This window comes from Mercenaria mercenaria, chromosome 12 (assembly GCF_021730395.1).
Source record: "Mercenaria mercenaria strain notata chromosome 12, MADL_Memer_1, whole genome shotgun sequence".
In the NCBI taxonomy this organism is placed as follows: Eukaryota; Metazoa; Mollusca; class Bivalvia; order Venerida; family Veneridae; genus Mercenaria; species Mercenaria mercenaria.
In genome coordinates, this window is record NC_069372.1 from 39,967,254 (window position 1) to 39,992,934 (window position 25,681).

Consider the following 25,681-nt stretch of genomic DNA (forward strand, 5'->3'; position numbering starts at 1 on the left):
CGATTATGGCGGACAAAATTGACACTCAAACATCAATTACCATGCAATTATTTTGATTGATGTTACGGCACTGTATTTCTAGCAAGTTTCATATCATTTTTTTCTTTCGTTCAGGTCCTATGCCGTAGGATACAGATCGAGTCAGACCAAGACTTCCCGACTTTCACTTTCCAGTCCACTAGCGGCAGTAAAAGCCTCCAAGTCAGTTCATTGCAAATTGATCGCGTCGTGAAAAAAATAAAATAATCGTCACTGCCCATGTGTGATATCCTATGAACGCAACCAAGGAAATTCGTGGGCAATGTGTGTGGGTGGGTGGGTAGGGGGCGGGGGTGCAATGGGCTGAGAAATAAGCGCCATACCGACGTTTGACAGGGCGACGTTTAGGAGGGCAGACATTTGGATTGGCGACGTTCAGCGGGCGCCATAACGATGTTTGTCGTTGTGCCGCTGCGACAGAACAAAATAACGAAATGGAATAAATCAGCCAGCATACAAAATACACAAGAAACCACCATTTAATACAGGTTTATATTTCTAAATTTTCATAAGCGTCCAAGTATGAGGAGACATTTTATGGTGAAATACGTCTATTCAAGACTGGTGTTTTGAAAACAACATTACCTAGCTTTTCTTTCTCTCTTAGAAAACGCCAAATCCACACGTAGGTATACTTCATACACTTCAAAGAAATATGTATCTTCAGTCATTATAGCATTTACTTTTCTTGAACATATTTTTCTTGGAGAATGCGAAAGTATTTTCGCTTGCGTTAATAATGCAAAAATAACAAATAAAGACGCAGATGACAGTAAGAAATATTTGTTTGTAAAAAGAGTATTGACTGTACAGCAATAGCTTTATCCATATACTATATAGCAAGCAAAAAGCATTTTTCAAGTTTTTTTTTAATCATCAAGTTTATCTTCCCTTTTTCTTCAAAACTGACAAGACTTCTCTAGAACTCTATTCATATTTTAACAGCGATAAATTTCCTTAAGTGCCCGAACGGCGTTGGTAGGTCATGGACTCCTTTCTTCTTGCTAGACCTCAACGTAGACGTAAGAACTATACAACTTTGGCACGACGTGACAGCTTTACAACTTCATTTCAAAGTTAACTTGAAATGCGGCAATGGCCTGTGTCTAAAGTGTTCCACTAGTTTAAGGATCGTACCCTGAAATAGAAACAGCCATATTTATGTTGAAAATCTAAATGAAATTTTAACTGTTAATTAAAAATGTTAAAGTCGACCAATCACATTTTAGCTGCATTTCGTGACATTTTTCATTCTTTTAGAGATTTTTAGAGATTTTTCAATGAACAAACAGATATATAGATTTAGATCCCAGTAAGAAATGCACATTTTATTATTGTTATGAAGTTTTGCAATTACTCCTCTTTAATATTAGTATAGTATCCAAACAGTCTTATATCTGCAGGCATATTTCAACAATATCCACTCAAAAGCAAATTTTAAGACAGGGTGTAGCTTACAAATGCATTTGTTCCCAATCTATCCAGGTTGCGCAAGCAAAGTAGGTAAACAGGGGTACTTATAACTTAACAATGAATTTTTACTAAATATATCCTTGACAAATACGATACAACAGTTCTTATATTCATCATATTGCTTAGTATGTGTATGCTAAAACAACCCTATCTTGGTTGAGCCACTAAGATACTACTGCCGCCAGTTAAATTCTAATAATTTTAATAACTCAGTCAACAAGTGAAATAATTTAAGTGTCAATAATCATTTGTAAAAATGCGATACTTGATCAAAATTTAAGAATGACATTTGAAAGGAGAAAAATAAATGTATAGTACATTCATATAGTAATTCAAACTTTTCGATAGTTATTTAATTTGTTACCCTTTGAAAAAAAATCCGTATTATGCATGTTACTTTCATGAATATTTTGTTCTGTTACCTTTTTTGTACTGAACAACTCGTACTTCTTTTTCCTATAGTCTGTAATTCTCTTTATAGGTATACGTGTAATTTTTCCTCTGTGTTTGAGTAAAAGTGTGAAGGGAAAATGGTAATTTTCTTCAATATTTTCTGAAATCACAGCAAAGCTTCCGTCCTACAATTGAATGAATCCTATGTTAAAGTCAGATAGGCAAAGCCAGCGTCGTATATATTACTTATTCAGTGTTATTTTAAAGTAGCATAAGTTTCATCGGTATCTTATTTTTTTTTTCAATAAGCGCTCTTCAATTGATTTTAAAACAATTTCACAAAATCATATTGCTAGGGTAAAAAGTCCATAAGAAGATGCTTTGGAGGCATAAAACGCAAGAAAAATAACAGCTTACTCGGTTATCTGTCTGTTTATCAGAGCAAAAACCAATCACGTCCCTATGCACTAGTCTGGCTACCGACTAGATATGTTTTATATATTTTAAATTATTTCTCTTATATATTCTGACCGATCTTTCTTAGCTCTGATTATCTAGTGTTTGGACATATATGATATAAAATTTGAACAGCCTCAGGAGTTATCTCCTGGGTTTGAACACAGACTACTGTAGCACCGATTTTTGCGCAGTAAAATTGAATGGACCCCATGACCCCAATAGAACAACACGGAGTCCAAGCAAGAATTGAAAAATACGAATATATGTTATCATTATGCAGCCAAGGTGTTTGTAAACCGTGCAAATGTAATTTCGGTGTAGACAGCAAATAAAAACTTATGATCACTGTTACATGAAACTTTACACTTGTAGAAAAAAGTCCATAATGAAAGAAAAAATCCTTTCAAACATTAGTATTTACCGCCTTTTCACTGTTAGAAAGGTCTGTTTGTGCTTTATGACCTTCTTTGTAACTATAAAACCAGTCTTGGGTCCCTGACAAACCTTCCTGTAAAACAAACTGAAAACTAAATTCTAAAAAATACAAATACAAAACATGGCTACTTAACAAACTACTTTTAAGTCTTTATATATTAAGTTTTCAACATTCCAAGTTATTGACCCAATTATTTCTGGTGATATATTGCACAGTATTTGGTATTTGTAACAAAATCATCATGTATAGGCGTCGATCACTACGTTACCACAGAAGCGAATTGGCTGCCATTTTTTATCAAATGTTGAACTGTTGGCAACTCTTTCTTTTTGAAGTTAGTTTTGGATATTCCTTTACTGCCTTTGATAATTTAAGAATCAGAATAAATATTATTAACTGCATTTTCGAAAGGATAAGAGCTTACCACTTCAGTCGTTAAATGAGTGTCGGAAGAATATACGTCATGATCTGGAACTTAAAATATAATCAAAGAATTGAATTAACACAAAAGTCAGTTATCTGCATTTAGGTTAGCGCGCTGGTCAGGTAATATGTATTAGTTCACTGTGTAAAGATTGTCTTTGTAACAGGGAATGGATGCTCTAACATTATAATGTATAGAATGTGAGAAACAGGCCATGTTAGAGTTACCTGCTGTGTCATTTCCCGAAATTTGCGATTAGTAATCCTCTTTGTTTTGTATCTCATCTAAATTGTGCTCCCGACTTTGAGCTTGTTCTGAACTATGTATTTTAACGTTTCTATCTGAAAAGAGAAAAGGATTGTAAATTAATTCTTCAGAACAATTGTCAAAAATTGTAATCGAATCTGTGAGAAGATCTTTGGAAGCATAGAATACAACCAAGCAAAATGACAGCAGGCTCGATTTGACCGAGTCCGTTCATGAGAGGTAGTGATATAATGAACACACGCACCACCAAGTGGAACTATCATTCAATCCCTTTGACTGGACTTCATGAATCCAAAAGACCTGGCAGAGTCAAAGAACGGGACCGCCACCACATGATATATACAGAAAGATGTTGTGAAAAAGGTGAAAACAAGAATTATATGCTTGTTAATTGATATAGTTCTCCCAGACCTGCTTATTACGTCGTCGAAGTGTAATGCCACAACATAGAGAATGATTCGTACTGAATTTAGACATGTTTCACATACTTTTATTATCAGCCACTGGTTCAATAGACGCCACGAATTCATAATTCGCTTCCTGGTCCTCAGTCGTTGAATTATTCTGAAAATATATAATTAATGATACAAAGGTTTTGTATGAAGACATTCATTTTGTTCAGTGACAAATACGGGGTCAGGATAACATGGCACATATGCAACAAAGTTTGATTAGGTCTAAAACAAAAACAACACTTACAATAAAATCTGTTTGACGACCTCATGGTTCAGTAGAACCTGATCAAATTTATATTACAACTAACATGTCAATAGTGAATACGAAAGAGATCTAAGTGCATATTAATAAATGAGCTAATAAATGCCTCCACTGTTATTTTCTACGTAAAAAAGCAAAAACAATGTATATATAACAAGTCTTGTTAGACTACCCTTGTCTTGAAGATCTGTCTTGAGGCAATTGAAAAACAACAAAAAATGGGGTTGACAATAATGAAACCATGTTCACGTGACTGCGACACGTGATGAATACAATAGACATCAGGAAATACCTATAGTTTTACCCAGCAGCTTCTACTTTAGCTTTGAAGTATATAACGTAGCTTAAAACCATCTACAGACATTTCTCTTTTCAATTAAGCTCCAATAAAGCTTATATCTGGCAGGAAAATTGCCTTTACCAGACGGGGAAATGGCACTGTATACTGATATGAACTACATTCGAGTGGAAAATAGCCGGCGAATTACTACCTTCGTACCTGCAGCGGTGAGAAGCAAGTGATTCAAAGCAACACGTGGCCATAAACACTCAGTAACGGCCTGGGGGGACCCATAGTCACAAATAACGTACACACTGAATATCGCCCGGTATATTGTTGCCAAACTCTCTATCATGAAGTTGTTAAGTTTGGTGATAAATGCTGTATCGCTATCAATTAACAGCTAGCTGTTTCCTTACTACATGTAGTAACATATACCTTACTAGACTGACCGGCGTCGGATACATTTACTTCTGTGCAAAACGCTTTCGGAGGTCTCCTTTGTGGAAGTTCAAAAACATCTTCTGTTTCTACTCCAATGCTTTTCATGGCGTCAGATACATTGACTTCTGTGCCATACGTTTTCGGAGGTCTCCTTGGTGGAAGTTCAAAAACATCTTCTGTTTCTACTCCAATGCTTTTCATGGCGTCAGATACATTGACTTCTGTGCGATACGTTTTCGGAGGTCTCCTTGGTGGAAGTTCAAAAACATCTTCTGTTTCTACTCCAATGCTTTTCATGGCGTCAGATACATTGACTTCTGTGCGATACGTTTTCGGAGGTCTCCTTGGTGGAAGTTCAAAAACATCTGTTTCTACTCCAATGCTTTTCATAGAGTTTTCTACCGGTTCCTTACCAGTATCAGTGGGTTCTTTGTTAATTAGCTCTGCTATCTCGTAGTGTGCAGGCGGAACAAGACGGACTGAAAACAAATAGAAATGTTTATCAGAACTAGAAATTATTATAATTGCTATGAGTGAACAGGTGACTTTATAGACAAGTTTGATCGACCATGAGAAGGTCTTGATTAAATCATGTTCCATTTAAGCCTAAGCTACCTCTGGATATTAGCATACAGAGTAAGCAGACCAGAAGTATTTCTTAGAAGAATTCATTGGATTAATGCAATGATATTAATAATAATGAAAACATGACAAACTTGATTAAAACAATAATAGTAGCATAAAAATATCTTGACCATTAACAATTAGCGAAAATACAGCCTGTGTATTAGGATTCGTCGCGACGGCCATCTGGCCTAGCAATATTATAGGATAATATATGTTTTCGCTTTGGATTGTAATATATGTTTATTTTTCCTGGAGAGGGCGATCGCTATTGTTATGAAATATGGGCCCAACCCTTTTGCGTTTTAACTGTATCGTAAATGTTTGTTTTTGTCTTTACATGTATATACAAGCTAAATAAAAAGATTAAACTTAACAGCATTCGATGCAATTCTGCAGTGAACAAATGTGGCATAAAAATATTTGACATCTTCTTTTCGACTAGTCTTAAAAATAATTAAATTAACATTTTATACAATACTTTGTTCAGACATTATGTATTTTTGCAATATGTAACATTTAGTGTTTCTAGGCCTCATCAATTCTCTTCTTTGTAGACAATACTGTAGAACTGCGTTACAAATGTATTTTGTCCGTTTAGTTTTTAACTGATTATCAAATTAAATATTGACAGCAGTAAAGTAATTCAGATACTTTGATAATTCAGTTTCGTGCAACGAACGCGTATGTGTAAACCAAAAATAGCTAAAGGTTAACAATGGATACACGTGTAAGGAATATTTACAAACCTGAGCGAAGGTATTGCGCAAAAACAGAAAAGTTTCTGACTTAGAATGGAATAAACGGCTTGGTCATCGCTTGAAAGAGGTAAGTTCTAACGTTGTTTTTTTTTGTGAACGTTTTATATTGTACTGCTCAAACAATTGTGACTTTGAGTATTTTGGTCTAACTTGATGTAGCTGTGTCAGTGTGTATTGACTCAATATTGTATCCTTTAGCGATCCTTTTCATAAATTCGGATTATTGAACAGGTCAACATATTTTCTTTCGTTTGTGTGTATTCTTTCCTTTCATCTACACAAATCTGGTTAAATTTATTATCTTAAGCTTTTTATTCTAACTGTTAAATAATGACCTTTGTTTTGAAAGTATTGTTCCTCTGAAAATGAAGTGCCTACAAATACTCCTTGTTTCCCAAGCAAATAGTTTGAGAACCAGTATACTAGTAATACATTTCCAGAAAAACCATATTGTTTAAGTTTAAAGATAAGACCTTTATGCCATACCCTGTCGAATGCTTTGCTTATGTCGCAGAATATTATACATATCGGTTTCCTATTGTCAAAAGCCTTACAAATCTGATCATAGATATCAATAATGTATAATATTCTCAAAGCTCAATGAGTGGCCCGGGAGAAATCCAGCTTGATATTTATATATACAATGTAAGCTTATTTTTATGTAAAAAGTTGTATGAATACTTAAACTTTATCCATACCATTACTTTTTCAAGACAACTTATTGGTGATACAGGTCTGTAGTTCGATGAGATTGATTTTTCACCCTTTTTAAATAATGGCATCACATTTGAGTCTTTCCAAATACTTGGATACTCATGAAGTTGAATAGACATATTGAAAAGAACAGTTAAGGGTTCACAAATTGTATAACAAGTTTCCTTTAACAGTCTGTGACTAATTTCGTCAGGTCCACTGGCTTTTTAATAATACATCCGTAACATCTTGCTCTGAAATAGTGATGTCCTCTAAAACTGTGTTTATTTTCAGCGAAAAGTTTGGCAAATTAGAGTAAAATTATCAACTGTTGAAATTGAAACATCTGTTCAGTACGACATGTCGCTTCGTCGTGTAGAGTTGTTGATTTGCATTCTCAAGATCTTGCGTTTGTGCCAACCTCACGATACACGACAATGTGATGCGACATTGTGAAAATATTGCTTCGTATTATAGTATATCGCCGGGAAAAGCGCAGAGCAAGAAGCACAACAGTGCGATACATTGTGACAGTGCGAAGTGACATTGCTACAATGCAATACGATGCACGGCAGCGCTAAGTGACATTGCATTGATGTAATAATCATTGCTGTTGACGTGCGGCAATATCACAAAACGACATTATCCCGTCACACTGATGTCCGTCGTATCGCATTGTCGACTCGTGTCATCGGATTGTATTATTGATTCTACCAAATTAATTTAGACGATTCCACCATATGAATGATTCTGGACATGTTCTCTAACCCTCTTAATTAACAGTCTATATAGAACTATTGTTAATTTATTTAGCCTGAAATTGAACTTAAAGACTTCTGTTACCTGTTTTGTGACGTGTTTTCTTGTGCCTGTGACGTCTTGAAGTAGTTGATGTCTGTACAAGATCAGCTACATTGAGGCGGATGTTGATACTTAGTGTTTTCAGCCCCGATAGTTTTGAATGTACCTTCACGTCCTCTAAAATAGACAGATTTGATAATTATAGGCTATTAACTTTGTATGTGGATATATGCACAAGTTTTGCAGTGGTAATATTGCGCGACTTTAGGAGCGCAATATTATCCGCGAAAGAACGAATGTTGATAACCTTTTTATTACATACCCACTATCAAATAATTAATTAATGTCTAAATTATCGTTCTGTAACGAAAGACAGGAAAAATACGAACAGGTTTTCTCCGAAAATGTAATTAACAAATCAAACTGACGCGCAATAATATTTTCCGCGAAAATGACGTCAACTTGTTGTCGCAACGTGCGCGTGGACTCCATGGACGTCACGCGATTCTTTCCATTACAACGTTAAGTAAACATTCCACGTCAGATATGAAAACTTTCCACGTCAATACGGAAAAATATTGCACGATCGCGGTCCATTTAAACTCAATGGAAAATAACTTTAGGTATGTAATAATATATCTTATTACAAGAAATAGCGAGTTTTCGTCCCACGACCCCGCCATTAATTTTAACTTGTTAATTCTCGTGTTTTCGCTCGGCGGGGTCGCGGGGCGAAAACGCGAAATGGCAGAAATCAGCCACTATAATAATGCTTTGTTTTTTATATCCATCCATGAATAACAGTTACAGACCGGACAGGAAATCCAGATAGGAGATAATTCAAAAAGTAAGAGAGATTGAATTAAGGTGCAATGTGTTTCTCGAAATTCATCCAAAAACAACAAAGTTACAGACTGGACACGAAATTTAATAAAAGGTGATAATTCAAAACGTAAGAAGGATAGTTGTATGGTTCTTGCACGCGACACATCTTCTTATCATACTGATCATTTATGCCAAGTCTATTTGAAATCCAAAGTTACAGACAGAATGAACGATCGAACTAACGAACGGACGGACGCTTCAAATACTTTATGTCTTCCACAAGGGGATAACACTATTTGTGTGATTTTTTTACCATTTGAGTTTTCACTACCACTGCTGTTAGACTCGCAGGAAGAATCGTTTTTGTCCTCGCTATCTACATCAGCGTCCTTGGCCTTTACGTGGCAATAATCACTGCCCGGTGTATAGACAACTTCCGGTCTTAAAAAATGCAATAGATATATCTTTTATTCCACAAAAAGATGAGAAACATACAATTCACATTATAATAAAGAAATTATATGAATGTATAATACATAGAGAACACATCTGAGAACTGAGAAATGATAAAGTGTATTTTAAGCACTTTACATAGGGATAAATGGCAATCTATAAATGCTAATACGTTTTGAATGTTCAAGAGCTAGTCTATGACATTATTTTATACTTCTTTGAGAAAGAAAGAAAAAAAAGCACATTATTTAATATTTTTAAACTTCCGTATTAGAAGCAAATATATAAATATTGATATATAAAGGTATAATGATATTCCACTTTGTTTCCTCGAAGTGTATTTAGTTCAAATTCAATATTTTGTAATTTTTTATTTCTTTCCTTCCCTTGCGAGAATTTAGCAACATAAAAACAATATACAAATATAAGCAACAATAGTAGTGTAAAACATAATATATAATTATTTATCTATAGAGAGATTTACACTTGGCGAGATCCTTAGCAACGTAAGTAAAATAAATTCCGCGCATGCGCATTCTACGTAGGGCAAAAGAATTACTGACCTTTAACCTATAAGAGCTGAATTAAGACTATTCTCGAAACACATCGCAATTAGTCTTTATAGCCATAAATCGGTTGTATATGATATAAAAGAGTGTTTCCAATGCAAAATAATAATGAAATTTGAAAAATTTTGAATTTTGACCTTATTTTATGTAGATGCGCCTATTTCAGCAGCGATTTCTTGGATTAAAAAGCCAATACTTTGTCTCCAGAATGTCAGAAAATGCACAAAATGCATCCTTCTGGGTCTTATTCATGACGGAATGAATGATATTTCAGAATCCCAGTGAAAAATGATGCAAAAAAGTGAAACTTTTACCGAAATGTACAATAAAAGGTCCATAAGGCCAAAATTTAGCCCTGTAAATGGGTAGGGGTTGACTTCTATTAAATGTCTATATTTCTCTAAAATCTCGAAATTTCACAATGAAACTTGGCAATATGTTTGGTATTACATCTTTCTTGGAAATAGAGATGAAAATGATGTGAAATTTGATAAGAAACATTTCTTATAAACTACGTTTAAGTTATATCACATTTCAGTCTATTAGATCAATATGAATTTGTAATATAATAAATTACCACTGCAGGACAAAGGAAAATATATGTAAATCTTTGCATATCCACGACTGCCTTGCTCAAAATGAGATACTTCAACTTATGCGCATTTTAACTGATGATTAGGGATTCATTATGAACAGACAATTAATTATTTTTCAGCAATATTGATCTTTCATCTCAACAACCTTAGGTTAAAGAAAAATGAGAAATTGATATTTCAGTCATTTTAAAATCTTACGTTTGTATGGACCTTTCTTAACATGATCTAATAGAACTTACAACCTGACATGATAATATCATTAAAAGTCGAAGAAATGAAGATAGGGTCATAAATATGGCCTCTAGAATGTTAACAAGATTTTCCTTTTGGCTGACTTGGTGGCCTAGATTTTAATTCCACATAACCCAGTTTCGATCTTGGCCCAGGAATTGTCACGATAAAGATTCTGACCAAGTTTCATGAAGATAGGATCATAAATGTGGCCTCCAAAGTGATAACAAGCTTTTCCTTTGATATGACTGGGTGACCTAGTTTTTGATCCCATATGACCAGTTTTAAACATGACATAAAAATCATCAAGATATACATTCTGACCAAGTTTCATGAAGATGGGATCTTAATTGTGGCCTCTAGGGTGTTAACAATCTTTTCCTTTGATTTGACCTGGTGTCCTAGTTTTTGACCCCTCATGACCCAGTTTCTATCTGGGCCTAGAGATCATCAAGATAAACATTATGTGCAAGTTTGTATCAAACCAAAGCATAACCTATATGGCTGAAAGGGCCTAAATAGAAACTTTTGCCTCTTTCAGGGACAATAAGTCTGGAACCCATGAAGGAATCTAGCCGGGTTTTGAAATGAACCGATGTCTTATTGTGACTTGAGTTGTGTGTAAATGATTTTCTTGCTCTTTCAGGGGACGATCAGGGGCCGTAACTCCGGGACCTGTGATTGGATTTTATGGATTTATCATGGAATCCAAGATCTATTGTTGTTAAAGATAATTTGCAAGTTTGTATCAAATCAAACTATAAATGAAGTCCCTATATGGCCGCAAAAGCCAAAATAGCAACTCTGGAACCAGTGATGGGTTCTATCCAGATTTCGAAAGGAACCAAGATATTATGACAATGCAAGTTGTGTGCAAGTTTAATTAAAATCGGTTGCAAAATGTGGTCTCTTTTATGTTCATAAGAAATTGTGGATGGACAACGCCGACGAGCTAAAAACGATGATTTTCAGTGTTTTAAACAGCTTATTATGCAATAGTTATATCGTCACAGGTTTTCTCATGGATCGGCCCATAAATATAGTAAATATGTTGTTAAATAGAAGGATATAGACAGGGATAAATATTTTAACAGTGGACTCAGCAATAGAAAAGGGATTTATATCTTGCAATATAAAAAGATAAGTGTAACTAGGTCATATCAGTGTTTTGAGAAGGAAAGGGTTATAATTATACAAAATTTAAATAGACTCAGGAGTCCTTTGAATAAATCGATGAACCATCAGTCTCGTATAAATGTTTTGTGTGATAAGATGAAGGCAATTTCCGTGTGCGTCACTATCAGATATACTAAAGTATGTTTTCCGTAATCTGTCACAGGCAGTTTTGATATTGTAATGTGTATCCGTGTATGTGTTGAACACCACTCCTAGATGAGAATAAATTTCCGTCTCCTTGACTTAATCGGGACCTAGACATTTGTACTTTCTAGCTTCATATAGATCATAATGAACATGTTAACAAACGCATGTTTCATGCATTAATTAATACGCATGTCCACCAACAAAACACAAAAAGCGTAACAATTTGTTACATATCTGCCATTTGGAATTTATTTCGGGATTTGCTAAGTTAAAATATCAATTACCACGTAACCAGTAGTATGGTTCCAAGAAATATATATAGTTTTATAGTACCTTTGTATGGACAAATTTTCCCCGTCAAAATAATACCATCCCTGTGTCGACAACATCTGTGTATCAGCATTAATCGCTAAACAACCTGTTAGAAACAAGAGGACCATGATGGTCCTGAATCGCTCACCTTTCCCCACATGACTCAGTTTTGAACTGAGTATGACGTCGTTTTTTCTATTGTTTGACATAATGACCTAGTTTTTGAGCTCATGTGACCCAGTTTTGAACCTGACCTAGATATCATCAAGATAAAAATTCTGACCAAGTTTCATGAAGATCCATTGAAAAATATGACCCCTAGAGCGGTCCCAAGGTTTTTTATTATTTCACCTACTGACCTAGTTATTGTCGACACGTGACCCAGCTTCGAATTTGACCTAGATATCATCAAGATGAACATTCTGACCAATTTTCATGAAGATCCATTCAAAAGTATGGCCTCTAGAGAGGTCACGTGGTTTTTCTATTTTTAGACCTACTGACCTAGTTTTTGATTGCAGTCGACCCAGTTTCAAACGTGACCTAGATATCATCAAGATGAACATTCAGACCAACTTTCATACAGATCCCATGAAAAATATGGCCTCTAGAGAGGTCACAGGTTTTTTTTTTATTATTTGACCTGCTGACCTAGTTATTGATTGCACATGGCCCAGTTTGATCATGACTTAGATATCATCAAGGTGAACATTCTAACCAAATTCCATTAAGATCCATTCAAAATTATGGCCTCTAGAGAGGTCAAAAGGTTTTTCTATTTTTAGATCTACTGACCTAGTTTTTGACCGCAGTTGACCCAGTTTCGAAACTTACCTAGATATCATCAAGATGAACATTCACACTAACTTTCATGCAGATCCATTGAAAAATATGGCCTCTAGAGAGGTCACAAGGATTTTTTATTATTTAAACTACTGATCTAGTTATTAGTGCCACGTGACCCAATTTCGAACTTGACCTAGATATCATCAAGGTTAACATTCTGATCAATTTTTATGAAGATCAATTTACAAGTATGGCCTCTAGAAAGGTCACAATTTTTTTCATTTTTTTAGACGTACTGACCTAGTTTTTTACCGCACTTGACCCAGTTTCGAACTTGACCTAGATATCATCAAGATAAACATTCAGACCAACTTTCATACAGATTCCATGAAAAATATGGCCTTTAGAGAGGTCACAAGGTTTTTCTATTATTTAACCTACTGACCTAGTTTTTGACGGCAAGTGACCCAGTTTCGAACTGACCTAGATATCATTAAGATAAATTCGACAAATTTCATGAGATCCATTGAAAAATATGGCCTCTAGAGAGGTCACAAGTTTTTTATTATTAACTACTGATCTAGTTATTTCCGTACCCAATTCGATGACCTCACAGTTAACATTTGACTTAGAGAAACAGTAGCCAAAAGGTCAAATTTTTTTTTTTTTTAGACGTACTGACCTAGTTTTTGACCGCACTTGACCCTGTTTCCACTTGACCTAGATATCACCAAGATGAACATTCTGACCAACTTTCATAAGATTCCATGAAAAGTATGGACCTTAGAGAGGTCACAAGGTTTTTCTATTTTTGACTACTGACCTAGTTTTTGACGGCACGTAACCAGTTTCGAACTTGCCCTAGATATCATCAAGTGAAATTCTGACCAATTTCATAAAGATCTTTGAAAAATTGGCCTCTAGAGTGGTCACAAAGCAAATTTACGGACTACGACGACGACGCACGTGACCCAGATACAACTACCTTGTCACAAGTTTTTTTATATCTTTATAACGGACGACCTAAGGTTTATGCTCATACCGAGTTCCATTTTTGGACCTAGATATCAGCAAGAGAAACCATTTGACCATACTTTCATTTATGTGAAACAGTGGCTTAGAGAGTCACATAAGTTTTTCTTTTTAGATATATGCCTAGTTTTCGAACAAGTAACCTTTCAATTATGACTAAGTACAACAAGGTGAACAATACTGGACCAACTTTCGAAAGATCACATGAAAATGTGTACTCTATATTCACAACAAAAGTTAGGGACGCAGGGCGGACGACAGTACGAGAAGCCGCTGCGATATACAAAAGCTTCAACCTTGTCATTTTGTGCAAACGGCAATTAATTATCATTTGGGAATCCGCAAAACGGAAATTAATATTTAACAGAAAAAGTTAGGTTCCCGAGAACGCACGCAGTCCCATCAAACCTCAACCCTGTAGCAGTGTATGTATTGATGTATACGCATAAACGTATGTACACAATACTTATAGACAAACGAGAGCAAAGTGAACTATGAAAGGAAAACAGTCGGGCACCGTCTTGTAACTTTCATGGGCAAACACAACACTGGTTAATTTAAACAGGTTTATGCAACGCTTGTAACCTTATTCTTGGCCCCACCATGGTTGCAAAGTCAACACTTTAAAGCCAAGTTGATTCATTGACTTTAATATACCGGTAGCCTGGGCTTGCATACAATTATAAATAAGCAGTGATAAGTAAAAGCTCAGTATACCGTGTTTAGAAAAATATCCTAAGGACAATAAAATTGCTTACAATGTGTATGTTGTAGGGGGTGCAAACAAGCAAATATTGCAGAGCAATACAAAACTTCCTACTGGTTAGGAACATTGCAAACAAAATTGATGTACATTTGTGTACTATAAAGAGTAGTAACCAGAAACAGAGGAACTAACAACAGCTGACACAGGAGACAGCGCGCTCGACTATTTCGATGCTGGATAGTGAAGCTGGGCGCATCTGAGGAAACTGGAGCTTGTGGATGAGGCCAAAAAATAATAGGTCCGTTTCCTGTCTCCTGTCAAAAAAGTAATTAAAGAGATACGGAGAAAAAAGAGAAAGTGTAAACTTTAATCAAGGTGGGACGCCGACGCCGGGGTGAGTAGGATAGCTCTCCAAATACTTCGTATAATCGAGCTAAAAAGGAAGAAGATATCCTACGTTGCCAAATTAATACCCCGTTTATGAATAAATTCTTGGTTTATACTTTTGAATTTTGGTAACGAGTTTGCATATCTTGACAGTAAACGTTAATATATCTTTATAAAGAAGCTTACTTCTTTTACTCATTATTTTTATAACGATATTTTACTATTTTGAAGAAAAAAATAGGGACCTATATAATATCAGATAAATTATAAAGGTAACAAACAGAAAATCTATATTTCGATATGCAATCCCCTATATTATCTATAAACATTAAACAGGTTGAAAAGACGTACGTTTTTTATCAAGATCTAGTAAATGATTGTGAATTTGAATGCCAAAGAAATAAATTCCTATAAATATACTCATATTTGGTTAATTAAAGGGTCCCTATTAAATTTGTATATAAAATTTTTACCCATCAATCAGTTTTAACTTTTAATCAAAGAGACCCACTTATCGGTTTCTAACACATTAGGTTAGTCTCATAGGGCTAACCCCCTAGAACATTTGGGAAGTGGGTGCCAAAAGCCCCACTTTTCCACTTCGTGACCCGACAATCGACTTCCGAATTAATACCTATAATTAACCAAGTTTGAAACTATATAATATAAATTTTATTATATAAACGTGACTGCAGTACGGCTTTTATCATGAGTCGCAAATAGCCTAATATAGAACACGTTGGCTGATCTTTGTGACTTTCGATTTGTGGTAATAATAGTCTTGCGAACGAGTTCGCCAGCCTAAAAACAGTCTCTTTGTGTTAATATTCATGTATTGCAACAAATGGTTCTCAGCTTGCCAGTGCATTTGTAATTGCACACACAGAAAGCCAGGAAAAAAAGCCTCCATGAGATTCGAAAGCTTCGGTCTTTTTCGTTATTTTTAAACAAAAATCTTATCGTCATTCCGAAGTCGAGACGGATTGAATAAACGTAGAATTACTTAGAGGCAGACAAAGTTAATATTTGAACTTGAGGAATATACAAATGATTTGTATTTACCTTTTCTTTCCAAGGTCTCCTGACTGTGCTGTGTCTTTGGTTTCGGTGCAATAGGTTGTAGTTTTGTACGGGACATTGTTTCAACAACTTCAGTACTGCCGGCTGGTTTACTTCCTTTGTCACTTGACTCTTCACGCCGATGCTGGCCATCCTCTGTCTCATCTTCTTTCGTGACTGTGCTGTCGTAGTGAACTTCTTCCTGATCCGCCATTTATATCATTCGTGATGTTCGTATCGTATCACCAAAAGCCCTGTTTAATTTGATTAAAGTCGGAGGATATGCCTATGGAATTATAAGATATGTTTCATAAAAAAGAAAACTTTAAAATACATACAAAAGTATATAATTATTTAAACTGTATGTAGCTTATCAGCAGTAAACCATAATTCTTAAATGATAATGGTCTTTCTGGATGGAGCCATCCAGCTGGCTTACGGAAGGTCGGTGGTTCTACCCAGGTACCCGCTCTTGATGAAATAATGCACGAAGGGGCACCTGGAGTCTTCCTCCAGTATCAAAACTATACAGTGACCTATACATTAATTGTGTCGGTGCGATGTTAATCCAAACAAAATAAATGAATAATTCTAGCTCGACAACTCACAATATGCCAATGATATTTTACGTAAAGATGATTTGTTTACCTCCAGTAGCCATAGTCTTACAGACTCTCGTCATTTCAAGCATGTGAAGTGCTTTATCTTTTATGATATAACATCGATATACAATATCTTACTTAAAATACCATTTTAGTCAGATATAAATAAAAACAAATAGATACGATTGCTTAAGTCAAAATTAAGGTTAACATATGATTTAACAAAAATAAACTAAAGTCATCATGCCAGAATTGAATACTAGTATCCAAACATTTGTAAAGGTTAATCCTCAACAAAACTATTTCCTATTTCAAGTGTTTTAAGGCGGTAGTTTTGTGGAATGGTACTAAAAGAAATTTGTAAGAATACTGAAATATATATGTATAATTCAACGACAACTATCGCTATCCTTGGCGATTTGTTATGAGTTGATCTTTACTTATAATATACTGTTTTAGTTAAGTGATTCATGTCGGTCAATTAAATAGGAAGTAGATATATCTAACGCTACTTGTACTGTATTGATGAAGAACAAACACTTGAAAAAAAAACATCCTTGCATAGTTATGAGTTATACTTCTCAACTTGTCTGACTCAAAATTAATTACTTACCACTTATGTAAAATATAGATTTATTTTTATTTATAAACTCAAAAGTAACCCACTGCATCTAACATGTTCTCTGTTTACTATTTTTCAGCTGAAGTTGATCGTGTACTTTTACCTTGGTACAACTCACGAGTTACAGTTCACAGTACCCATTTTTTTTTGTTGGGTTTAACGTCGCACCGACACAGTTTAAGGTCATATGGCGACTTACAGTTCACAGTAACAGTTCATTCACAGTTACAAAGTAAATATAAAATGTATAAGATTATGCAAAGACCTATAAAAATAAATAATATTTTATACTTCTTTGGATTATGTCATCAGAATACATTTTTTTAGAATGAGATAAATATATATCAAAAAGATTAATACGTTGAAATTATTATGAATGATGTGTACTAGTTTTTGGTACATTAAAGGCACTGGCCTCCAGATCGTCCTACAACAACAAAAAAAAAAAGATACTTTTTATATATCTGGAAATTAATGCTATATTTCTTAAGAATGCTTTGAAATTTAATAACTGACAGACTGTATGTTATGAAAACACATGAGAATTAGTTGTTTTTACTACTTTTGGCGATGAAAATCGAAAAGTGTTTTAACGGTTTACCTGAGGTAAACTGCCTCGATTATAAATATTTATATTTAACGCGCATTGAACACTAAATACTCCATAGCGTTATTGGTAACGAAAGCGGATGCCACGGCGGTGCGGGTTCGATTCCTGATGAGGTCATCTTTTTTCTTGATTTTACATTTTTAAAATAGTTTAGAACAAAAACTCATATTCTAATGTTCATAATATGACCAAACTTCAATTTGAAAGAGAGATAATTTTTATCCAAAATCTGGAGGTCAGTGCCTTTAAGTTTATACAATTGAATTTCAGCCAAGTTCTCATATTTTAAGATCCAACAAGATTCATGCTGGTACTTAATTTCAGTCGGATGGACTCTTGCATTTAAACAGAGACCTTATTATAGGGTCTCTGATTTAAATTCTTGTTTATGATGTCTTGCCCAAGGACAAACATCATTTTGCCAGACGTATATAGTGTCGAACCAAGATTCTCTTGGTGGTAACATGAAGGCCCAAACCACTAGTCTAATGAAATCATTTACATGTACATGAAAAAAAACTGTTAGTAAATATTTTAAACAATAGTAACTACAAAACATGTATGTGTATTTATGGAAAATGATTGTGATTTTTTATGAACTCGTGCAGTTACGGTTTCAGATAAAATAGGATGTGGTGATCGATGTACCGTAGGAGGGTGTAATAATGACCGAAGGAAAAAGGATTCTCTTGTTGTTCATTCTCATGTCACTGAGCTAAAGTTCAACAAAATGCAACGTAATGAAAAAAATAGAGTGAATTGGAGTAAAAGTATATCTAAAGAAAGAGCTAACTTTGTTCTATCTGGCAACATAGTTGTACGCTAAAATCATTTTGTAGATAGTTATCCGACATACAATAACCCTGTACCAACTTTGTATATGACGGACAATGACTCGGTTCATCAAAAAACAAAAACGTCGACGAGTCATATTTAAACAGGAACCAACATGCCTGCCAGTACAGAGGAAATTAATTGATGATTCCTCTGATAGTATTAGTATTTGTTCTGAATATAAGTTGAATTTGTCTTTCAAATTTACCCAAATTACACGAGATTATGATGTGTGCATTTTTATACTGGGCTGCAAAATGCAGAATTGTTTTGTGTAAGTTTTGAAAATTTGAAGTCCAAGTCAGCCAATATGCAATACTGGAAAGGCGACAAGCAAACAGTAGTTGAAACACTAACAAGATATGGTGATCAGTCACTCGGGCACTGCAAGCCTGGTCCTGACAGGAAACTCTCTCTCTTGAGGAAGAGTTTCTCCTTGTCATGATCAGGCTTAGGTTAGATCTACTGACGCGTGACCTTGCCATGCGGTTTGGTATCAGTGATGGCAGTGTCAGTTCCATTTTCTTCACCTGGCTAAGATTAATGAGGCTGGAATTGTCATCACTGATAATTTGGTCTAAACGGGAATTAGTGAGGGAGTACCTGCCTGTCTGCTTCCAAACATTTTATCCGAAAGTAAGATGTATAATTTACTGCACAAAGGTCTTTGTGGAGAAGCCATCAAGCCTTGATATTCAGGCCCAATATTATTCAGAGTATAAACAACAAACAACGGTGAAAGTTCTTGTGGCCAGGTTGTGTCGGCTATCCTTTTTAAAACATGTAATTTGGCTGTCAGAGCGATTTTGGCTTCAAAATTACTTATTTTATAAACTGTATTATATATGGGTAGTTTTTTTTATCAACTTTTCTGACGGCTTAAATTGCAACCCTCATGATGTGATGATCAGTATTGATCGAAGTCATTAAAGGAAGAAAGAAAGAAAGACCATAACTCCAAACGGCTTGATCTTTTGTGCCCAAGTGTTATGATGGCCGAGCATCTGATAAACATATTGTTAGAGACTGTGGCCTTTATAATTTGATAGAGACCAGGTAATGTCAGGTCGTAGCTTTAAGTTCAGGGAAGATCTACTTCTGCATCAAGCTAAATTAGCTATACCACCAAGCACTGTCAACTCCTTACCTATGCTAGCTGGTGATGTCAAGCAGACAAGTAGAATTGCCAATGTGCGCATTTATGTTGAGCAAGCAACTGGTCGAGTCAAAACATTTAGATGTTTAAAAAATGAATTGCCGGTCAACTGTTACCACTCATATATGATGTTATGGTAGTCTGCTGTGCATTGAACAATCTGCTTGATCCTCTCTGTGTATACAGTGCAATCATTCCGAGGCAGCAGCATAAACTATTACCCTAAGTTTCTAAAATGGACTATTCCATCTTTCAGTTTGGACATTACCATTTATAGTTCATCGAAAATTTACTGACTGAATAGCGAACAGTGCAGATCAAGATCAGACTGATCACAAAGGCAGATACAATTGCCGCTAGCATGCTAAGAGTTAAGATTCTTGTTACGTTAAAAAGAAGACATTTTTTGCATAATATCAAAGTAACTACATGTGTCTTTACACTAGATCTAAATTGATAAGATTTGGTAAAACATAATAAGTAAACATACTTTGGAGAAAATGCTTGGAAGTAGAACAGGGTGAGGGAGGTAACTGTATTTATATCTTTATGTAATTAACTCCTCTTTATTACAGTTTCAGCGGATTATATGAGCCGTGCCATGGGAAAACCAACATAGTGGGTGTGCGACCAGCACGGATCCAGACCAGCCTGCGCATCCGCGCAGTCTGGTCAGGATCCATGCTGTTCGCTAACAGTTTCTCCAATTCCAATAGGCTTTAAAAGCGAACAGCATGGAGCCTGACCAGACTGCGCGGATGCGCAGGCTGGTCTGGATCCATGCTGGTCGTAAAGCCACTATGTTGGTTTTCCCATGGCGCGGCTCATATATAGAATAATCCAGCTGGTCGACTCAGAAGTCTAAGTGTAACTGGGCCCAGAAAGAAACTTATACATAGAGCTTACACATCATTGGAACAGAAAATCAAAATTAAATTTAGTGAAAAGGAACAAATCATTAAACTTCTTGAAGAATATGAAAACAGATTGAAAACCCATAATATTACAGATCCACTGTTGATATCTAGTGACCAATTAGTAGATGATTGTTCTCTATGGCCAGTTATGGATGTTGGGAAAATATTTCAATTTTTGTATAAAAATGATGACCAAGATCTTCAATTTGTTAAAAAATATAAAACACATAAAGCTTTTTCGTACTTTTTTTGCACGCACGCACATGTACTTTTAAAACGACCTTCTTCTAATGGCTAGGTGTTATTTACGTTTATTGTCACAGAAGAGAAAAGTTTTTAAAAATGACAAGATTAAGCCTAATTGAAGAGCAGACGGACCAAATCCTATGCCCACACACACACGCACACGCACACATGCATGGTGCACGCACACACAGTTACTTTTAAAACGATCTTATTTTTAATGGCTAGGTGTTATTTCCGTTTTTGATCTGTTCAGTCAATGTCAAGACTCAAAAGTATTGATTTTTTTTGTACAATTCAGCAGTGGAAAGCACTATTGATTGATGGTCTTTATAAAAATCATTCATCTTTAATTATTGTAAGCGAGAAGCGTTGCGACAGTGAAAACGTATATAAAATTAATTGAATTACAAAACAGCTAATTTACAATATATATATGACCGACATTAGATTTACTACACGATAGACCATAACATGAGGCTAAGATATATCTATTTTACGCATGGTCATGATAGAGGACCACATTTAAGTTACATGTGTATATTTCATTTTTGCTTATGCAACGGTTTAATTGAAATATTCAGTATGTCTGGTGGATATAAGACACCTGAAATCTCAGGAGAGACAACCGTCCAGTCAGTGTGACTGTGCACGGAAATGTGCACTGCACGAGTGACGTCGGGCCAGAATTTTGCCATTCCGTACAGGATTTCTAAAAGAAGGAGGATATTATTTTATATTGTATGTTTGATTATTTCGTTCTTCCTGCAAGTGGTAGGTTTTGTGATACCTGGCTGGGGACATTTGAAGGGTGATGTAGTGACGTTTCATGTGGGACTCTGGTACAGAGTAACGTGTAAGAAAGGCGACGTGTGCCAAACAGCACCCATGGTCAGCAGCAAAGATAACGGTGAGTAAATGTGGTTTATAGTATCATCAACAAAGTAAATTTCTTGTTAAAATGTAAAAGAAATGTAAAATAATCAAACTTAGATCGCGGTGTCGTCTGCTCACGATTCCAACGATGCATGGATTCTGTATATCTAGAAGTATTTCGTGGCTTATAAAACTGAAATATTCTACGTGTGAATTGTTGTTTTCGAATAAAAGGGTAGTTTCAAAATTCCTACCTCCGGTTTATTGTTTGTAGTCACGGCTTCTTATCTAATCACTTCCTTAACAACGTTATTTTTTTCGGAATTGCAGATATGACGGAATATCAGATAGAAACAAGCATGTCGTTGGCGGCTTGCATTATGGCAATTGTTTCTCTGTTTATCTACATGCGATATATGAAGAACAGTATGATAACTGTCGTAATTATAGGGATGTTGGCAAGTATGTTATCTGGTAAGTCGTCCGTTCCATTATATTGAACTAATTCTTTCCTAATTCTAAAAAAAATCATGCAAACTCGAAAATCTCACAAACTGTAAAGGATTTACGGCGAATGAAATTGTAATTTTCATAAGGCGACATTCCTACTTGGGTTTTCAGGGATACGAAAACAGTTTTTTTCATAAAAACAACCATAACCTAAACTCATCTTGATTTTACTAAAACGAGGGATGAGAGCGAAAGAAATCCTATCTGTTTCTTTAATATATATGTGCTTACACTTCTCTCACTCTTCTTTCGCTTTAACTTCCCAAATGCTTACAAGAATCACCTGAATTTAAAACAAAACTAGGGATTTATTAAATGCGAAAGAAATCTACCTGTTCATTTATTTAACTGCATTATCTCTTTCGCTCTAACTTCTCAAATGCATACAAGAATCACCTTAATCTGAAACAACGAGGGATGAAAGCTGAACAAATCTATTTGTTTCTTTAAATACAATTCTACTTCTTTCCCTTCCGCTTCTAAAAAACTCCATTTTCGTTGTCTTAGTTATAGCAATTATAAAAGGATATAGCTGAATTGTTTCTGTTGGTGAATTTTGGTGACGTCATTAGCGTAAACATTGTACTGTATTTCAGGAGTTCTGGCTCTGTTGGCGTCTGGTAAAATGGGGAATAAATATCAACAGCTGCATAACGAACAGATGGATGCCTACGGTAAAAGTGTTTACAAGTCACCATATTCTCTGTTTCTTACCGGCACAGGTGGGCTTGTTGCATGTCTTGTTTTCTTGGTTTTGTTGGTTGAAATACATATATGTTTAAAGGGCAGCTTGCCACAGAATTCTACCACTGATAAATCTGTGAGGTCCGAACAAACAATGGTTGCTGTTGTAGCCACGGAGACATACCCTACAGAGCCACCGAACGGGCGCCAAAGCCATAATATGACCACATATATATCAACGTCTGCACCCACTGATGAATCTGGAACCCTTCCTCCAGCCTACGAAACAGCATTCAATGCTAGAGGCATGTACGCCAGACCTAAGATAAAAGCCAAATCCTGCCAAAATACATCTGCGAATCCAAGTGATGGAGTTGATATAGCTAATAATACTGAGAAATCAGAAGTCGAACATGCAGAACCTGTGTACGGAAATGTTGTCTTAGCTAGTGGACAACATATTGTCATAAATGATATCTATAACATGTAGTCAAAATAAAGTCTGAAAATCAAGGATTCATACTATTCTTTTATTCTTTTTCTCGTTCGGGTTTACTATATAAATACACTGTTCTCAGCATTTAGGTATCAAGTACCAATCAAGGTTATTAAACTTCAGTGAGCTCAGCCAAGCACAGTTTTCGAATCAGAGATTTTCATTGCCGAAAACTTGGAGCACGTTCATTTCTTGGATTAAGGAATTTCCTCGTTGCACTTTATATTTGTTTAGGCTCTACCTTTGATAGTACGAATTTTCAATTTTATTGAAGTTTATCAAATTAAACAAGTTAATTGATGTACATATAGACTGGTGTTCCAATGTATTGCTTTTGATCGACAGCGAAATGATGTCTTAACTTAAGTGTATTTCCGTGAGAATCGTGACTGAATAAATCGTGTCTGTTTCAAATAAAAAATGTGTTACATGAAATGATTGAATGTAATCGAAACCTGATCACTTCGTTAAACAAACGCCATTGTGAAAATCGATTACAGTGGGGGAAAAATTGACACTCAAACATCAATTACCATACAATTATTTTGACTTGATGTTACGGCACTGTATTTCTAGCAAGTTTAATACCATTATTTTTTCTTTCGTTCAGGTCCTTCGCTATAGCTGGAGTCAGATAAATTTGTGTTAACAAGACTTTCCGACTTTCACTTTCCAGTCAACCAGTGGTAGTAAAAGCCTCCAAGACAGTTAATTGCAAATTGATCGTGCAATAACTAAAATAATCGTCACTGCCCATATGTAATATCCTACCTTTATAATGTACTGAACACAACCAAGCAAATTCGTGGGCAGTGGGTTGGGGTGCAGTGGGTTGGAGTGCAGTGAACTGAGAAATCGGCGCCATAACGACGTTTGGCAGGGTGAAGTTCGGAGGGGCGATATTTGGATTGGCGACGTCCGGCGGGGCGCCAACAGAACAATATATCGAAATGGCATAAATCAGCCACCATACAAAATACACCAGAACCACCATTTAATATAAGTCTATATTTCTATATTTTTACAAGCGTACAATAAATAGGTCTGTTAAAGACATGTGTTTTCACAATAACATGACATAGCTTTTCTTTCTTCCTTTAAACACCAAATCCACACGCAGGTATTCTTACACATGTCAAAGAACTATAACTTTAAGCTTTATAATATCCATTTCCCTTGAGCTTTTCTCTGAGAATGATGAACTATTTCCCCTGTGTTTATAACGCAAAAATAAATAAACATGCACATGGCAGTGATAAATATCGGTTTGAAATAAGACTATTGGCTGTATATCTATAGCTTTATCCAGATACTATAGCAAGCAAAATGCAACTTCTTCAAGTTTCTTTAATTTTCAAGTTTTTCTTCGTTTTTTTTTTCTTCAAAACGGACTAGACTTCTCTAGAACTATAGCGATAAATTTCCGAATGAGCTTGCCAGACCTCTACGTAGACGTATAGAACTGTACAATTTTGGCACTATGTGGCAGCTATACAATTTCATCTTAAAGTTAACTTGAAATGCGGCAAGGGCTTGAGTCTAAAATGTTCCACTAGTTTAAGAATTGTATCCTGAAATATAAACAACCATATTTACATTGAAAATCTAAAGGAAATTTTAAGTGTTAATTAAAAATGTTAAAGTCGATCAATCGCATTTAAGCAACATTTTATGACAATCTTCATTTTTAGTATATACATGTATTTCCAGAGATTATTCAATGAACAAATCCATTATATCTATTTAAATCCCTATAAGAAATGTACGTTTGATCATTTTTATGAAATTACTCCCCTTTAATTAATTTAGTAATTTGCTATCCTTTGAAAAAAATTCATAGTATGCACGTTACTTTAATGAAAATATGTTCTGTTACCTTTTTTGTATTAAACAACTCGTATTTCTTTCTCCTAAAATCTGTGATTCTCTTTATAGGCGTTCGTGTAATTTTTCCTCTGTGTTTGAGTAATAGAGTGAAGGGAAAATGATGATTTTCTTCAATATTTTCGGAAATCACGGCAAAGCTTCCGTCCTACAATTG

The 25,681-nt window shown here is 35.2% G+C and overlaps 3 protein-coding genes across 9 annotated transcripts in view; 1 reads left to right on the forward strand and 2 right to left on the reverse strand.

Moving 5' to 3' along the window:
* Positions 1 to 500: 500 nt before the first annotated feature.
* LOC123534712 (uncharacterized) lies at positions 501 to 17,556 on the reverse strand. Of its 5 annotated transcripts, none has more exons than XM_053519801.1 (11): positions 16,739 to 17,554; positions 16,094 to 16,344; positions 12,142 to 12,226; positions 8,950 to 9,077; positions 7,854 to 7,988; positions 4,927 to 5,411; positions 3,980 to 4,055; positions 3,225 to 3,274; positions 2,786 to 2,872; positions 1,935 to 2,090; positions 501 to 1,177 (listed from the first exon to the last, which is right to left on the reverse strand). In XM_053519801.1, the coding sequence occupies exons 2-11, from the start codon at positions 16,302 to 16,304 to the stop codon at positions 1,106 to 1,108; spliced, it is 1,485 nt and encodes a 494-aa protein (XP_053375776.1). In that variant the 5' UTR covers positions 16,305 to 16,344; positions 16,739 to 17,554; the 3' UTR covers positions 501 to 1,105. The 5 variants fall into 5 exon arrangements, 4 of the variants coding, with proteins under 4 accessions (XP_053375776.1, XP_053375775.1, XP_053375777.1 ...); XM_053519800.1 differs by having other exon boundaries at positions 16,094 to 16,376; positions 16,739 to 17,553; XR_008366466.1 differs by lacking the exons at positions 501 to 1,177; positions 1,935 to 2,090 and adding an exon at positions 3,452 to 3,565 and having other exon boundaries at positions 2,785 to 2,872; positions 16,094 to 16,376; positions 16,739 to 17,556.
* LOC123534715 (uncharacterized) lies at positions 5,982 to 23,658 on the forward strand. Of its 3 annotated transcripts, XM_053519806.1 has the most exons (5): positions 5,982 to 6,384; positions 17,394 to 17,546; positions 21,847 to 21,984; positions 22,281 to 22,424; positions 23,057 to 23,658. In XM_053519806.1, coding segments are annotated over exons 2-5 (861 nt in total). In that variant the 5' UTR covers positions 5,982 to 6,384; positions 17,394 to 17,545; the 3' UTR covers positions 23,635 to 23,658. The 3 variants fall into 3 exon arrangements, with proteins under 3 accessions (XP_053375781.1, XP_045173015.2, XP_053375780.1); XM_045317080.2 differs by lacking the exon at positions 17,394 to 17,546; XM_053519805.1 differs by lacking the exons at positions 5,982 to 6,384; positions 17,394 to 17,546 and having other exon boundaries at positions 20,756 to 21,984.
* A 975-nt stretch (positions 23,659 to 24,633) lies between these two features.
* Positions 24,634 to 25,681, reverse strand: part of LOC123534713 (uncharacterized) — a 38,477-nt gene continuing 37,429 nt past the window's right edge. The window contains exons 11-12 of the mRNA XM_045317078.2: positions 25,517 to 25,672; positions 24,634 to 25,211 (exon numbers count right to left, since the gene is read on the reverse strand). Of these exons, the coding sequence (XP_045173013.2) occupies positions 25,140 to 25,211; positions 25,517 to 25,672 (228 nt within the window). The 3' untranslated portion in view covers positions 24,634 to 25,139. The remainder of the gene's footprint in view (positions 25,212 to 25,516; positions 25,673 to 25,681) is intronic.